The sequence below is a fragment of the Cotesia glomerata genome, linkage group LG8 (genome assembly GCF_020080835.1).
Source record: "Cotesia glomerata isolate CgM1 linkage group LG8, MPM_Cglom_v2.3, whole genome shotgun sequence".
NCBI classification, from domain to species: Eukaryota; Metazoa; Arthropoda; class Insecta; order Hymenoptera; family Braconidae; genus Cotesia; species Cotesia glomerata.
The window spans coordinates 12,985,574-13,000,272 of NC_058165.1; the positions used below are offsets into that span (position 1 = coordinate 12,985,574).

The following is a 14,699-nucleotide window of genomic DNA, read 5'->3' on the forward strand; positions in this document are numbered from 1 at the left end:
TTAATAACAATTGCAATTTTTTACCTGCACCAAAATCCTTCAAAAACATTTTTCTAGAGGTGATTCCGAATCGAATGAGCCATCGCTCATATTTTTAGGACCTTTATCTCTATTTTTCACGTTTTTGAACTTGTTGACTAGACTACAATACGTAATTGACAATTTTACGTGTGATGAAGAGATAAGTCACTGGGTAGTTGATGATGATTGTATGTAAGTACTTTTCAGATACCTATCGTTTAAATTATTCTTTTAAATATGCGTCTCAGCCATTTTGATTGACTTTACTGATGCTATCAACATTGATTAATAATAACTATTATTATTTCATTAATATTATTTTCTACTTTTTAATTTTAATTTGCAGTGAGTTATGTGGTTATGTAGACGAAGTAGTAGGTATGAAAAAGGTGGTCGTCGGAAGAGCCTTCAATGACAGGATTATCAATCTTCTGTCAGTCATTGTTAATAATGGTGGCAACAGTCGAATCTGCGTTCTGTTTTGGGGAGACACAGCTACCCAACTTTTTGGTAACTTATCTGAACGATCCGTAAGTTTTATACATTATTTCAATAACATACATAGTAGATACAATGATAATAACCGATGTAATATTAATTCTACATTTGCTTCAGATCATTACTATCAAACGTGCAAAGGCGCAAAAACGGAATTCTCAGTTTCACGACCCAGAAGATGGTGTGGGACCCATTGAATTATCAACAACGCAAGTATCTACTGTTGTTATTGAAAACTTTTTATTTCACCCTCTAAAAGTTCCCATTCCACCACAACATCAAGGTAAGACTACTTTCAATAATTAATTATTATTATATAGTGATAATATAAATATATAAATATCAATTAAATATTTCAGGAAATTCCTGTTTAGTTCAACGAAGAAGCGAAGACCTACTTCAGGATTAAAATCAACTGCCGTTGATTAACTGCTGGCAGAAATATTTGCTTTTTTATTTGTCAGTTTGATTAAATTCTCGATTCAGTTTTTTTTTTTTAAAGAAGACTTAGTTTTCTGTATTTTAATATATTTTTTTTTTATTATATCTATCATTAGTTGTGATACTTATCGCAGTGTTAGTCAGTAAATACAAAGACTATTACATGTTACCGGATACCTGATATATGTATAATAATCATATCATCGTTAATTAAATGTACTGAAAGTACGTAATTTTAATTTATAAGAACTGCGATAGGTTACAAATGGTAATATTAAGATAAATATAATGTTTTTATTTTCTGTATTGAATAAATAAATAATAATTTAAATAATTATTTCTAATTCAAAATTTTACTTAAGGAAATTATGTGTTCATATTTCAGAGTCGAAGGCGAAATTGTCAAGGTACTTATTTATTTTTATTTTTAAATTTTATTTAACGTTATCAAATTAAAATTATATGAGTGTATACATTTTTATAAAATTTCAAACCAAGGTTGATAAATTGAACTTGAATAATTTTTATTTTTATAATTAATTAAAATTTTTTTTTTAACAATATCGAGTGAAATTAATTTTTATTAAAAGTTTTTCAACATGAAAAATTTAATTAGTACTAGAAATTTGAATAGCGCGCTACGCGCGCGCCTAAATTTTAACCAATAATGAATCGTGGCCCGTTTTTTTGCGAGTTTCGACCTTTGACTAACTTCAAGACTTTCATCTATTTTATAATATGGGACTAGAAATTTGAATAGCGCGCTACGCGCGCGCCTAAATTTTAACCAATAATGAATCGTGGCCCGTTTTTATGCGAGTTTCGACCTTTGACTAACTTCAAGACTTTCATCTATTTTATAATATAGGAGGATGACAGGATCTTTTTTCTAATTTATATCGATTATGTACAATTTATTTTTATTATTATTATTATTATTATTATTATTATTATTATTATTATTATTATAATTATTTATTTTAAAATCTCTAATATGTTGCGTTTAAAAAACGCACGTTTAATAAATTATTTTTATAAACTTTTCCATTGTATACTACCCTTAAGTTGATTTACTAGAAGATTCGCTAAATAGTTACTTTTTTGGTAATTTACCAGCCATTAAACTGAATTTACGAACTTTCACTCCGGTATAACTATAGTTGTTTATAAACAAGCAGGCGCTGCTGTTGGCAATTTTCTTAAGTTTGGCAATTGGCAGCATTGCAATTACTACAACCAAACTCTCCTGCATGTGGATAGGGTCCTTTTCCACACCGGGCATTCAGCGAGTACGGTCGCATAAATTTTTCTTAAAAGCATTTGTGCATTATTAATTGCGTATTACATTATAAAACAATGACTAACCAAGCCGCGATAAGTGAATTCACTACAGAAGAGGAAATTAATTACTGGGTGGTCGGTGATGACACAATGTAAGTTTCAATTGAAAATTTGATAATTAAATAATATATCTTGAAATTATTTATCATTACTTTATATATTCCACATGACAACTATTTTAAACTTTAGCATTTTTTTTTCATACGCACGTGAGCATTAATGGCTGGGTTTGGGTTAAAAATAAAGTAACTCTCATGCATTTTTAACCCAAGCATTATTATTTCTTACATCTGTACATTTAATTAAAATCTTTTATTCCATTTATAGTGAACTTCAAGGGTACGTAGACCAAGTTGAGAGGAACGAAACAAGTTCCTAGCGGCAAGGGCCACGGCACGACATCGCTATTTAAAATCATTGTCAACAATGGTACCGGTAATCGAGTCAGAGTGCTTTTCTGGGGACAAAAAGCCACGGAATTTTCCACAATTCTCCGCATACGTAACGTAAGTATTTTTATTCGAAATTAAAATTTTAACTGGAATTTTTTTATACAATCGACAAAATATAACTGTTGAATATTCTTTAAGGTTATTACAATTACGCGCGCAAAAGCATCTGCGGTTAACGTGAAATTCAATAACCCTGCGGACAACGTCGGATTAATTGAATTGTCGGTTACCAATTCATCGACAATCCAAGTTGCGCGAAATTTATTTCAAGATGACGTCGATAATTCACCACCAAGAGTTGTTAAACTCGAGGATGCACCAAATGAGCGTGGTCGATTGGGTGAGTTTTCATATTCAAACGTTACGCTACTTATCTTATTTTGTTAAATTACGATTTCGTTAATAATTTTTTGAAAAATTGTTTCAGCTGTTTCTGGTTGGTTAAAGTTACCATTCGGACCGGTTGTTTCATTTGGTTCGACAATTGGCAGTGGGGTGATCATAGATGGAAAATTTAAATTGCGAGTCCATGTGCACGATTACCGACTCCCCATTACTTTCCCTCAAGGAGCTCACATTAAAGTAATTTGCGAGTCTGGTTTGGACAGAAGTAAGTACATTCGATAGAATTATTTATTTTATTATGTTTATCAGTTAATAGAGTCTAATTATGCTTAATTTTGTGTTCTAGATGAAGTATCGACTATTTTGACTGTCCGCAGCAGTGCCGATGTTTCTCTGGACGCCTCAAAGCCACCATTAACTGAGAGCGAAATGCGACGCTTAGGGATGATCACTCCATCTAAGCGTAAAGCTGTTGATGACTCTAACGTCGCCACTAAAAAACCTACAGTAGGTTAAGTTTATGATATTGCGTCAGATTGTGTTGACTAATTGATATAATTAAGTATTCCTACGCCAGTATTTAATTTAAATTAACAAAACAGTCAATACTCTTATTAATATTTTTTAATTACGTTAGTCATTTCGATTCTTATAAAAGATCTGTGCTGCTATGTATGGCAAGAAATTTCGTTATCAAAATGTCATAATGCACAGTGCATGAAAAATATTTTCTTTTTAATTTTTCGGTTTTTTTTTATGTTTTCAAATAGTTTTTTATTTTCATACTGAATCGTGACAATAAGTACTTGTCCGCTAATTCCTATTTTAATTTTAATAGCACTCATCTAATTAAGATGACAGTTATTCTCGTTTCAGTTTTTTTTTTTTCTTTAAGAAGACTTAGTTTTCTGTATTTTAATATATATTTTTTTTTTTTTTAAATGATCGTTTCGATTCTCAAAATAAATCTGTGCCGCTATGTATGGCGAAAAATTTCGTCAATGAAATGAAATAATGGACAGTGCATGCAAACTGTTTTTTTTACTTATTTCTCATCTTTTCTTAAAGAAAATTAAGTTTTCTGTATTTTAATATATTGATTTTATTATATTTCTCATTAGTTGTGATACTTATCGCAGTATTAGTCAGTAAATACAAAGACTATTACATTTTACCTGATACCTGATATATGTATAATAATCATATCGTTAATTAAGTGTACTGAAAGTACGTGATTTTAGATTATAAAAACTGCGATAGGTTACAAATAGGTAATATTAAGATTCATTATGCTAAGATAAAATTATAAAAATATCTGTTGCCAAATAGTTTTGTAACTAACAAGATAAATATAATGTTTCTATTTTCTGTGTTGAATAAATAAATAATAATTTAAATAAATATTTCTAATTCAGAATTGCTTATTGTTATTTTACTTTAGGAAATTATTGTGTTCATATTTCAGAGTCGCAGTCAAAATTGTCAAGGTATTTATTTATTATTTTTATTATTTAATTTTATTTAATGTTACCAAATTGAAATTATATGAGTGTATGCATCTTTATAAGATTTCAAACCGAGATTGATAAATTAAACTTAAATGATTTTCATTATTAATTAAAATTTTTTTTTTTTAACAATATTAAGTAAAATTAATTTTCATTGACAGTTTTTGAACATGAAAAATTTAATTAGTTTGACAGGATCTTTTATCTAATATGTATCGATCCATTTTGTACTGATTTATTTTTATCTATCATGTACTATTCAATATTGTTTTATTCGAATGGCTAACCGTAATAATTATTATTTATTTTAAAATCTCGAATATGTTACGTTTATTTAAAAACTGCCCATTGAATAGATTATTATTAACTCTTCCGTTGTGTACTACCTTTGCGATGATTTACTGAAGAATTGTCAAATGGTTATTTTGTTGGTAATTTACCGGTCATTAAACTCAATCATACAAATATTTACTCCAGTACAACTAAACAGATCGCTGTTTGCAATTCTGTCATGGTTTACGATTAGTAAAGTACTTACAACTACAACTGGACTTAATTATTATATACTAATTTCTAAGATAAATAATAACACTTAAGATTACGACTCCATTATTGTTATGAATATCCTCAATCATCACCTATCATTTAGTGCAGTGTATAATCTGTAATTGACGACAGAAAAATTTTTATCAATGACATTCATTTGTATTTCGACATTTCTAATTGGTTTACAAATCTGTACAGATAACGTAATCGTCAGTTACTTTTATCGTATGATCAAGTTATATCAAGTTATACTTGACACTTCAGTGACAAGTAACTTGCATGTAAAATAAATTAATTTCTATGGCTCATGTGTTTGCACACGTATACATTGATATAAATTGAATTGGGATCGGAAAAAATACGTTATTACCAAGACTACGAGTGCCGATGCAGTTTTCTTATTTTATACATGTTAAAATTCAAAACAACGTCGTAGTCGCTCAAAGGCAATTAACAATTTTAAGATAAATTTGATTTACCTACGTTCAAAAGTTCAGGAGGACTTGTATACATTTTTCTGTAAGTATTTAGTTTTGCACATAAAAGTTATAATTTTTAATTACAATTATTAATATAATTGTGGTGATAATACAAATTTCGATAAATATAATAATAATTTCAATTATAGATGATTACTCATAACATGTGCATTTACTTTCAGATACGCTCATATTTTTCTAATTTCTGAGGTTAAGGATCTGCTAATCTCAGGGAAGTAGCGTTATTATCTTCAGATATAATAGGTAAGATAATTTTTAATTCTATGTGTCATAATTTTATTCGTCCATTATTATACCATGAGTAATTGATGGATTTTAATATACATCAATATCATTGATAATCAAAGTCAGCTTTAGTTAATTTCCGGATTTTCTTTTAATCTTTCGAAATTTATAATACATTATAATACATCTATCAGGATTTTTAAATTATCGAGCATTAATTTGACAAATTCAAAGTTAATTATTTGTTACTAATTATGAGACTAATTGCCGCAGCTCTGTCAATCATTTATCGATTTTAACGATATCACAACTATAATTAAAATTCTGGTCATAATCTTATTCTTTGACTTCTCGTAAAATATCTCACATTCATGAATATATGCTTACTTAATTGTCCTGTGGCGCTTCTTTATTGTACATTTATATTGAACTTAATTTTAATGCATACTTTTTATGTTTCAGGTTCCGAGGAAAACGGTACAGTAATATCTGATAATCAAAATTCAGACCTAGAACAGAACTTGACCGAAAAAAGAAAAAAAAACGATAAGGCTACAGAAATTTTTTTTTTACCATAAAAAATAAATATTAAGATCGTTACATAAGAATATACTAGAACATAAACGCCAGTACCAAGAATATACCACGCTACCTTGAATTACACAATATATGAATTGAATGAAAATGAAATTGAAATGATATCATAAAATCGTATAGACATATATCTTTGTAATAAATTAAATTGTTTATTATTTTTTGTAACTTATTTTAATAAATTTCTTGATTTTAATCTATAGCTTTATAATATAACCTTCCCTGACATTAAAAAATCATTTATATTGTAAACTTCTCAATTACTTCTGTTTTATTTCTTATTTAGTTTATCTTTATCTGTAAGTATGCCACGTAGGAAAATTGATCGAGAACCAGCCGAAGAAGCCGAATTTAAAAAAGCACGCAGAGAAAGAAGAAATGAACAACAACGAAACCGTCGAAAACAGAAAAAGAATGAAAATTTGAATTTATTGGTTCGTAATCTGATTGATGAGAATGTTTTCCTGTAAGTGGTACAAGTAATTCTATAAGTAGAGATGAGCAAACTTTGACAGAGGTATGTGAAACTTCGTTCACATCCACTAATATATCCTTACATACTATCGAAACACCTCACGAAACCACTGCAGTTACGAAAAGTGTTTCAATACAAAATACCAACATGAGTGATACAGTACTTCATGTACTCAATAATCATGATACGATACGTGAAGATTATATAGGCCCAATGAACATAATATGTCAACACTGTCTGTCAAGACATTTCGCCCTTGAACAAGTTGCGAATAAAAAAAACTCTTTCAATGAGTGTTGCCGACATGGAGAAGTTAAATTGGAACCGATGCCCGAACCTCCAGTAATTTTAAAATCCTTATTTGAAGGAACTCATGAAAAGTCAAGAAATTTCTTTGACCGAATAAGAAATTATAACAGTTCCTTTTCATTTGCATCATTCAATGCAAACTTATACAATCTCAGTTCCCAGAGAAGAGGGCCGTACTGCTTCAAAATTCAAGGACAAATTTATTACCAAATGAATACGGCATTGTATCCACCGATTGACGAAACGCCAAGTTACGGTCAACTCTTCATTGTAGATACCAATGAAGCGGCAGAAATACGTTTAAATCGAAATATTGAATGTGATTTAGAACTATTTAAAACAATAGATTGTATTATTCGTGATCATAATGTATTTGCTGGGTCATATCAGATGATGAAGGATGTTATAGACAGTAACTCTACGCGTGATACACATGGAAACGTTATTGAACCTGAATTGAGTCTGTTATTTACTTTGAAGCCCGGTATGGATGCCCGACGGTACAACTTTCAAAGGGTAAATGAAGTCGCGGCAATTTTTTCTACTACTGCTGATGGTGAGATACCGGAATCATATATCACAGTTGCAAATAAAAATACTAAAACTCTTCGACGATTAAGTACGATGGATCCTAATACCGAACCTTGGGTTTATCCTCTATTTTATCCCTATGGTAATCAAGGATGGCATGACAGTATACCTTATATTAAGAAAACGACACGAAGGGTAACTCGTGCAGACTATTATAAGTATAAATTAGCAATTCGTGATGAATTTAATGTTTTTCTGATGGGCCGTCGTTTAACTCAACAGTGGGTAGTGGATAGTTATGTAAAAATAGAAAAAGATAGATAGATAGATAGATAGAAAAATTTATTTGATCCTAGAGTTCTAAGCTCCTTCAGGACCATCAACAATACATAAATTTTATCATTTACATGTATACATTTGATACAGTGTTTTTAATACAATTTAAATATTTGATATTAAATTATTAAAAGTAAGAACATATTAATTCTTAAAATAATAACATATTAACAGAGAAATAATAACATTAACATTTATTGTAAGAAGAAGTCATAGCAAGCCTGTTGAAATTGTTCGAAATTGTCAATTAATGTAATTTCGGCCGGTAACGAGTTCCAAACTTTTATACCATGAATTAGGAAAGAGTTTTCATAAATTGCACAATTACTTTTTGGCAGACGTAGATAATCATTCCTGACGTCACCTCTCCTTAGCACAATCGGCAGAAATTCTAAATTCGATTTAAATAATTGACAGTAATTTAACTTTATTTCTTTGTAAAATAAACAAGCTATGAAATAATCTCTTCTAACATCAAGTTTTAACCAGCCTAATTTTTTATAATACGGAGTAGTGTGCTCAAATCTCGAAATTTTAAAAATATATCTTATACATGAGTTTATTTTACGCTGCAATCTATGCTGTAATTTGCCTGAGATGTTTGTATAAGCAGCACAGCAGTAATCGAAGATGGGAAAAATCAAGGTCGTAACCAATTTTATGCGTAACTGTTCATTAAAAATTTCATTATTAATAGATTAAGATAGATTAAATTACTGCAGGTTCAACCAAAAGAAGTTACGGGCAGAATCATATAAGGGATTATTAGATCATTTGAAATCAAGAAATGAAAATAGTAATATACCTTGCAATATTGGTAAAGTAGTGATACTGCCTTCGACATTCACCTGTTCTCCACGTAATATGTTACAACCGAATCAAGATGCGATGTCAATCGTTAGAAAATTCGGTGAACCGGATTTTTTTATAACCATGACTTGTAATCCAAAGTGGATTGAAATTACAGAAAATCTATTACCAGGTCAGACGGCTTCTGATAGACCAAACTTAGTTGCACGTGTATTTGATTTTAAAAAAAATGCATTGATCCAACTAATAACTAAGACTGAACTTTTCGGCAAAGTTATTGCTTATAAGTGGGTAATTGAATTTCAAAAGCGTGGGTTACCACATCTGCATATGTTACTTACATTGCAAAGTGGTTTTAAAATTAAAACTCCCGATATTGTTGATAAATTTATATGTGCTGAAATACCAAATAAAGACCTTGAGCCCAAGCTATATGATATCGTTACAAGAAATATGCTTCACGGCCCCTGCGGTGATTGGTGTTTAATTGACGGAAAATGTTCTAAAAAGTTCCCCAAAGCATTTCGGAATGAAACTGTTATGGATGAAAATGGATATCCTTTTTATCAACGTAAAAACGATGGAATGACATTTACTCGAAACAATGAATTTATTTTTGATAATCGATACGTAGTACCATATAATAAAACGTTACTTTTGACATTCAATTGTCACATAAACGTTGAAGTAGTTGCATCCTCCACAGCAGTCAAGTATCTATGTAAATACTGTTACAAGGGTCATGACCAAGCTGCAGTAACAATTAATGGTAATCTGCATAGTACAAACTCAGACACAACTCATAATACCCAACATCCTCAAAATGAATCTGACGCTGCAGTGAACCACGATGAAATCCGCGATTTTGTAGATGCCCGGTATGTAGGTCCCGTTGAAGCCGTTTGGCGAATTACATCAAAAGCATTACAAGATAAAAGCCACTCAATTATTCGTTTACCAATACATTTACAGAATGAACAAAATATTACAATAAACGAAGATTGCGATGAAACTGCTTTACAAGAAGCGTTACAAAAACAATCAATGCTAATAGATTATTTTAAATTGAACGAACGGAGCACAGAGGCTAGACAATATACATACAGCGAAATTCCACGCCATTACGTTTTTAAAAAAATAGATAATACTAATAATTACAACTGGCAACCACGTCGAAAACATTTCAATGTAATTGGTCGTATGTATTCAATTAGTCCAGCCCAAGTAGAATTATTTCATCTTCGGCTTTTACTTGTCAATGTTAAGGGTGCAATAAGTTACGAAGATATTAGAACAGTTAATGGAGAAGTATGTGAAACTTTCACAAGTGCATGCCTAGCGTTAGGATTAATAGAAGATGATCAAGAATGGAAACGTACAATGAGTGAAGCTGTAGTGTGGATGATGCCCCGACAGTTGCGATGTTTATTTGTACGTATATTAATCCACTGTCAGCCTCTTTATCCTGAAGAACTATGGGAACAATTTAAAGAACATATGTCCGAAGATTTCTACAGTCACTTTGGTGTAAATGATGGTAATCAAAGAGCATATAGATTCATAAATTTTATGCTTAACAAAGAAGGTGTTAGTCTCTCTAATTTCCCAAAAATGCCCCAAATAGATGAAACAGAAGATATTCTTGATGACTTTCATACCCAAAACGTAAGTAATGATGAATCTGGAGCATATTATCGCAAATTAAATTTAAAACAAAAAGAGATTGTTGATTTCGTTATGCAGGCTATCAATGACGAAAGTGATCATCAATCTAATTGTATTTATATTGACGGACCGGGAGGTTCAGGAAAAACTTTTATATACACAACGTCGTGGCATTTACTAAAAAGCCAAGGCAAAGTTGTTTCTACAATGGCTTATACTGGTATCGCAGCAACTCTTTTACCTAACGGAAAAACTGTCCACAAAACGTTTGGTTTACCTGTCCCGATGTTCTCTGATTCATCTTCAAACGTTAAACCTAATTCAAATCAAGGTAGATATTTAAAGAGTGTAGATGTTTTTATTTGGGATGAAGCTCCTATGTCTCCTAGATATTCTTTAGAGATAATCGACAGAACGCTGCGACATATAATGAATATTGACGTACCATTTGGTGGTAAAATGATGATATTAGGAGGAGATTTTCGTCAACTTCTTCCTGTTCTAACCCATGCCACTCGAAGTGAAATGGTTAACTTATCAATAAAATACAGTCATTTGTGGAGAAATTTTCATAAATTTACGTTATCACAAAATATGCGAGCGTTACCAGAAGAAATTGAATTTTCACAGTTCTTGCTGGATGTGGGCGATGGAAAATTAAATGATGTAAATGATAACCTTCTTCTACCTGAGGAATGTTCTGTTTCTAAAGCTGATAATATCGTTGAATATCTGTATGGAAACATTATAAGGACGCAGTGTTTCAACGAACTTACTGGATCAGTTATTTTATCACCAAGAAATGTTGATGTTGATATTATCAATGAACAAGTAGTTGAACTTCTAAATGAAACGACTGAAAAAATTTATACGGCTATAGATAGTACCGAAAATTGTGATGATGGAGACATGACTGACGCAATTTTGCCAGAATATCTCAATACTCTTAATCCCCCCAATTTTCCACCTCACAAACTACGCTTGCGAAAAAATACTATAGTGATGTTGATAAGAAATTTGAACTTAAGTGAAGGATTGTGCAATGGAACGAGGTTGATGGTATTGGATTTATCAACTAATGTCTTGCGATGTAATATATTGACGGGTGATAAGGCTGGAGAAATTGTATTTATTAATCGTATTACACTATATTGTGATAATGTTTACCCTTTCACATTTAAAAGACGCCAATTTCCGATAAAAATTGCATTTTGCATGACCATAAATAAAGCTCAGGGTCAGACATTTGATAGAATAGCCATTGATCTCACAAAAGATGTATTCAACCATGGTCAATTATATGTAGCATTATCTAGAGTTCGTTCTTGGCAGTCATTAAATTTGTATTTAAGTAGTGAAAAAGAAGAAAATTCTGTGAAGAACTTTGTATTTAAGAAGCTGTAGGATAGACGCCATACTTGCACCAGTGACAGTAAACGCCACCAGCGGCAAAATATTGATTTAAAAATAATTGATCTTATCGATTCAATTTATACTGTAGGTAAGCGACACCTAAGTCACTTGTTAGTATTTTTCAACTAAAATAATTGGGAGATAAAAATGATTTTACGTCAAAGTAATAAAATTATTTATTACATCGACAACCAATTCAAAGTAAGTAGGTAATAAATGTTCATTCCAAATCACTCTATAATTGAATAAAATATTCAAATATATGAGAGAAATCATTCGGATCAAAATAATTTGAAATACAAAGATGTGCTATAAAACATGTATTTTAATGAAAATTCAGAAATTTATGCTCCGTTAGTGAAAAAATTTATATTGTGATTTTTTTATAAAAAAAAAAAATATTTTTTTTAACGGACGTATATTTTTTTCAAAAAAATTCGATCTTTTGAGAATTCAAAACTCAAACTCAAAAGATGCAAAGAATTTATTGTAAAAATATAATTCTTATATTAGAATGGAAATACTTTGCAACCCGATTTTTTGTTTACAAAGAACAATTCACGAATACAATTCGTAGTATTTATATTTCTAAAATGCAAATAAACAATTTGAATTTGTGCAAAAGTAGATCATTTTTTTGAACGGCGTTGTTTTTAAATCTTATTGATCTCTCAACGCACTTTTATTTTTGTAAAAGGTGTTCAAAAAGAAAAACTTTTAAATTTTTTGTCCGCAATTTGCACAAAAATATGTAAAATTCCTAGCAATATACATGCAAAAAAAAACATAATTTTCGGAACAGCATTATATCGAAATCAAATTGATTTCTCAATGCACTTTTAAATAAATAAAAGGTGTTCTGAATAATAAAAAAAATTTATATGCGGAATTTCACATGAAGAAATAATTTAAAAAATCTTGTCGAAGTTCATGCAAATAATAAATTACGTTTATTTAACATACCAAAAGAGTAAATCCGAAATTAAAAAAATACGACCTTTCTTACGTAACGTTTTTATAAAACGCTCCAAGGGAATGTCATCTGTTGAACAAGTATCTTCAAAGATACTTCACTCAAGTGAAGTCATTCAGCCGATCATAACATTGGTAGATTATGACGATGAAATCAAAAACATCTGCAAATAAATTAATGTCAATAAAACTCAGATAGTAGTAGTCAGTAAGTAATTTTCTTACCTGGAACTCTCCATTGTTAGGAAGATTAATAATAATCATTTTTAAAACTATCCACATATGTTTACAATTTAAGATTTAATAATTAATTTATTAAAAGTGAAAAAAGAGCGAGATAAATATAAGAAATATTTAAATCTAATTTGCAGTTCTGCTAATTTCTCACCTGCTAAAATTTTTTTCATTATATTAAGTTATTTCATGCGAGTGTACAGTCACTGATAGTTTAATTTAACAACTCTTATTATTGAATTTTCAAAAATAGTTTTTAAATTTTCCATTTCACCAACTCTGCACCAATAAAAGTTTTTGATTCTATTGAATATTATTTATATTTGATTTTCAGTTCTGTCATTTTCTCACTTACAACTGTTTTTCCATTTAATTTTGTTACTCACCCGTGAGTGCACAGTTATTTTTTTTTTGACTTCAAAATTTTTTAATAAAATATAAAATTTTGAAATTTTACTTCTCATTTCACCACCTACGCACTAACTGAAATTTTTGCAGAGTTATAGTTTTGATTCATTTATTCAATTTTAAATGAATTATTTTTAATTTCAACATCTAATTTTTTGGCTTACTACCTCCGTAACAATTAAGATTTTTTAAAGCATGAAATATTTTTTAAATATGATTTTCAGTTCCACCACTTACTTATCCAAAAATTTTTTAATAACTAAAAATATTTTTTTATTCAAAATTAAATTTTAGATTACAAATTTTAATTTTATTATCTTTCATAATCATCAAAATTTTCTAATCTTTCAGATATTTTTAAATGTGATTTAAGTTTCACCACTCGCTCACCTATTACAATTTTTTAATTTTATTCAGTTTTTGTACCTTCAAGTTCAGAGATCTTTTTTCTTTTTGTAATCAATAAATGTTAAATAAATAACAATTTAAAAATATACTTTATAGCTCACTACCTTCGTATCAGTTTTAAATTTTTATTACATGCACCGTTGTTTACTTATTTTAATAATTTTCTAATGTATCGCTAAATGTTGAAATATAATTTTCTATCTGACGACATCTGCAATGATTTAGATTTTTATTACATGGAACAAATTTTAAATTTGATATCCAATAGTGCTACTTTCTCAACTACTAAAATTTTTTTTATTATATTCAATTATTTTACGCGACTGCATAGTCATTAGTTATTCAATTTTATAATTTTTGAATAAGTAAATACATTCGTAACATAATTTTTCGTTACTCCACCTCTCATCATCAGTGCAGATATTTGAATTTAAAAAATATTTTTAAATTTAATTTTCAACTCCACCACTTTCTCACCTTCTAAAATTTTTCGATTTTATTTAATTACCTGCTTCTGAATGTAGAGTTATTTTTATCCAACTTCCTAATTTTTTAATGTATAATTAAATTTCCAAAGAATTTTTTTCACCTCACCACCTACGCATAATACAAATTTTTAACATTTTGAATATTTTTCGACTATAATTATAGATAACATCACGTGTGC

At 29.5% G+C, this 14,699-nt stretch overlaps 4 protein-coding genes and 1 long non-coding RNA gene across 5 annotated transcripts; all 5 read left to right on the top strand.

The window, feature by feature from the left end:
* The first annotated feature begins 131 nt into the window (after nucleotides 1–131).
* LOC123270635 lies at nucleotides 132–1,430 on the top strand. The gene is made up of 4 exons (XM_044736767.1): nucleotides 132–213; nucleotides 368–551; nucleotides 637–802; nucleotides 879–1,430. Exons 2-4 carry the CDS (start codon nucleotides 402–404, stop codon nucleotides 926–928), a joined length of 366 nt encoding a protein of 121 aa, XP_044592702.1. The 5' UTR covers nucleotides 132–213; nucleotides 368–401; the 3' UTR covers nucleotides 929–1,430.
* On the top strand, nucleotides 1,329–4,421 carry LOC123270111. Its single transcript, XM_044736048.1, has 5 exons — nucleotides 1,329–1,367; nucleotides 2,649–2,807; nucleotides 2,892–3,093; nucleotides 3,181–3,363; nucleotides 3,445–4,421. The coding sequence occupies exons 1-5, from the start codon at nucleotides 1,329–1,331 to the stop codon at nucleotides 3,612–3,614; spliced, it is 753 nt and encodes a 250-aa protein (XP_044591983.1). The 3' UTR covers nucleotides 3,615–4,421.
* Nucleotides 4,422–4,940: 519 nt separating this feature from the next.
* On the top strand, nucleotides 4,941–6,583 carry LOC123270650. Its single transcript, XR_006510660.1, has 3 exons — nucleotides 4,941–5,671; nucleotides 5,814–5,895; nucleotides 6,340–6,583. It is a non-coding gene; the product is annotated as an uncharacterized LOC123270650 (long non-coding RNA).
* A 510-nt stretch (nucleotides 6,584–7,093) lies between these two features.
* LOC123270112 lies at nucleotides 7,094–8,110 on the top strand. The gene has a single exon (XM_044736049.1). It carries the CDS (start codon nucleotides 7,094–7,096, stop codon nucleotides 8,108–8,110), a length of 1,017 nt encoding a protein of 338 aa, XP_044591984.1.
* A 945-nt stretch (nucleotides 8,111–9,055) lies between these two features.
* Nucleotides 9,056–12,001, top strand: LOC123270113. Its single transcript, XM_044736050.1, has one exon. It carries the CDS (start codon nucleotides 9,056–9,058, stop codon nucleotides 11,999–12,001), a length of 2,946 nt encoding a protein of 981 aa, XP_044591985.1.
* The last annotated feature ends 2,698 nt before the right edge of the window (nucleotides 12,002–14,699 follow it).

Bases quoted from the DNA above. Each gene is read 5' to 3' on its own strand.
- LOC123270111 (XM_044736048.1), top strand. From the start codon at position 1,329: ATGTGTTCATATTTCAGAGTCGAAGGCGAAATTGTCAAG. The intron at 1,368-2,648 runs GTACTTATTTAT...AAGGGTACGTAG, and splicing joins TCGAAGGCGAAATTGTCAAG to ACCAAGTTGAGAGGAACGAA. The intron at 3,364-3,444 runs GTAAGTACATTC...TTTGTGTTCTAG, and splicing joins CGAGTCTGGTTTGGACAGAA to ATGAAGTATCGACTATTTTG.
- LOC123270113 (XM_044736050.1), top strand. From the start codon at position 9,056: ATGACTTGTAATCCAAAGTGGATTGAAATTACAGAAAATCTATTACCA.
- LOC123270112 (XM_044736049.1), top strand. From the start codon at position 7,094: ATGAGTGATACAGTACTTCATGTACTCAATAATCATGATACGATACGT.
- LOC123270635 (XM_044736767.1), top strand. From the start codon at position 402: ATGAAAAAGGTGGTCGTCGGAAGAGCCTTCAATGACAGGATTATCAAT. The intron at 552-636 runs GTAAGTTTTATA...CATTTGCTTCAG, and splicing joins GTAACTTATCTGAACGATCC to ATCATTACTATCAAACGTGC. The intron at 803-878 runs GTAAGACTACTT...TAAATATTTCAG, and splicing joins CATTCCACCACAACATCAAG to GAAATTCCTGTTTAGTTCAA.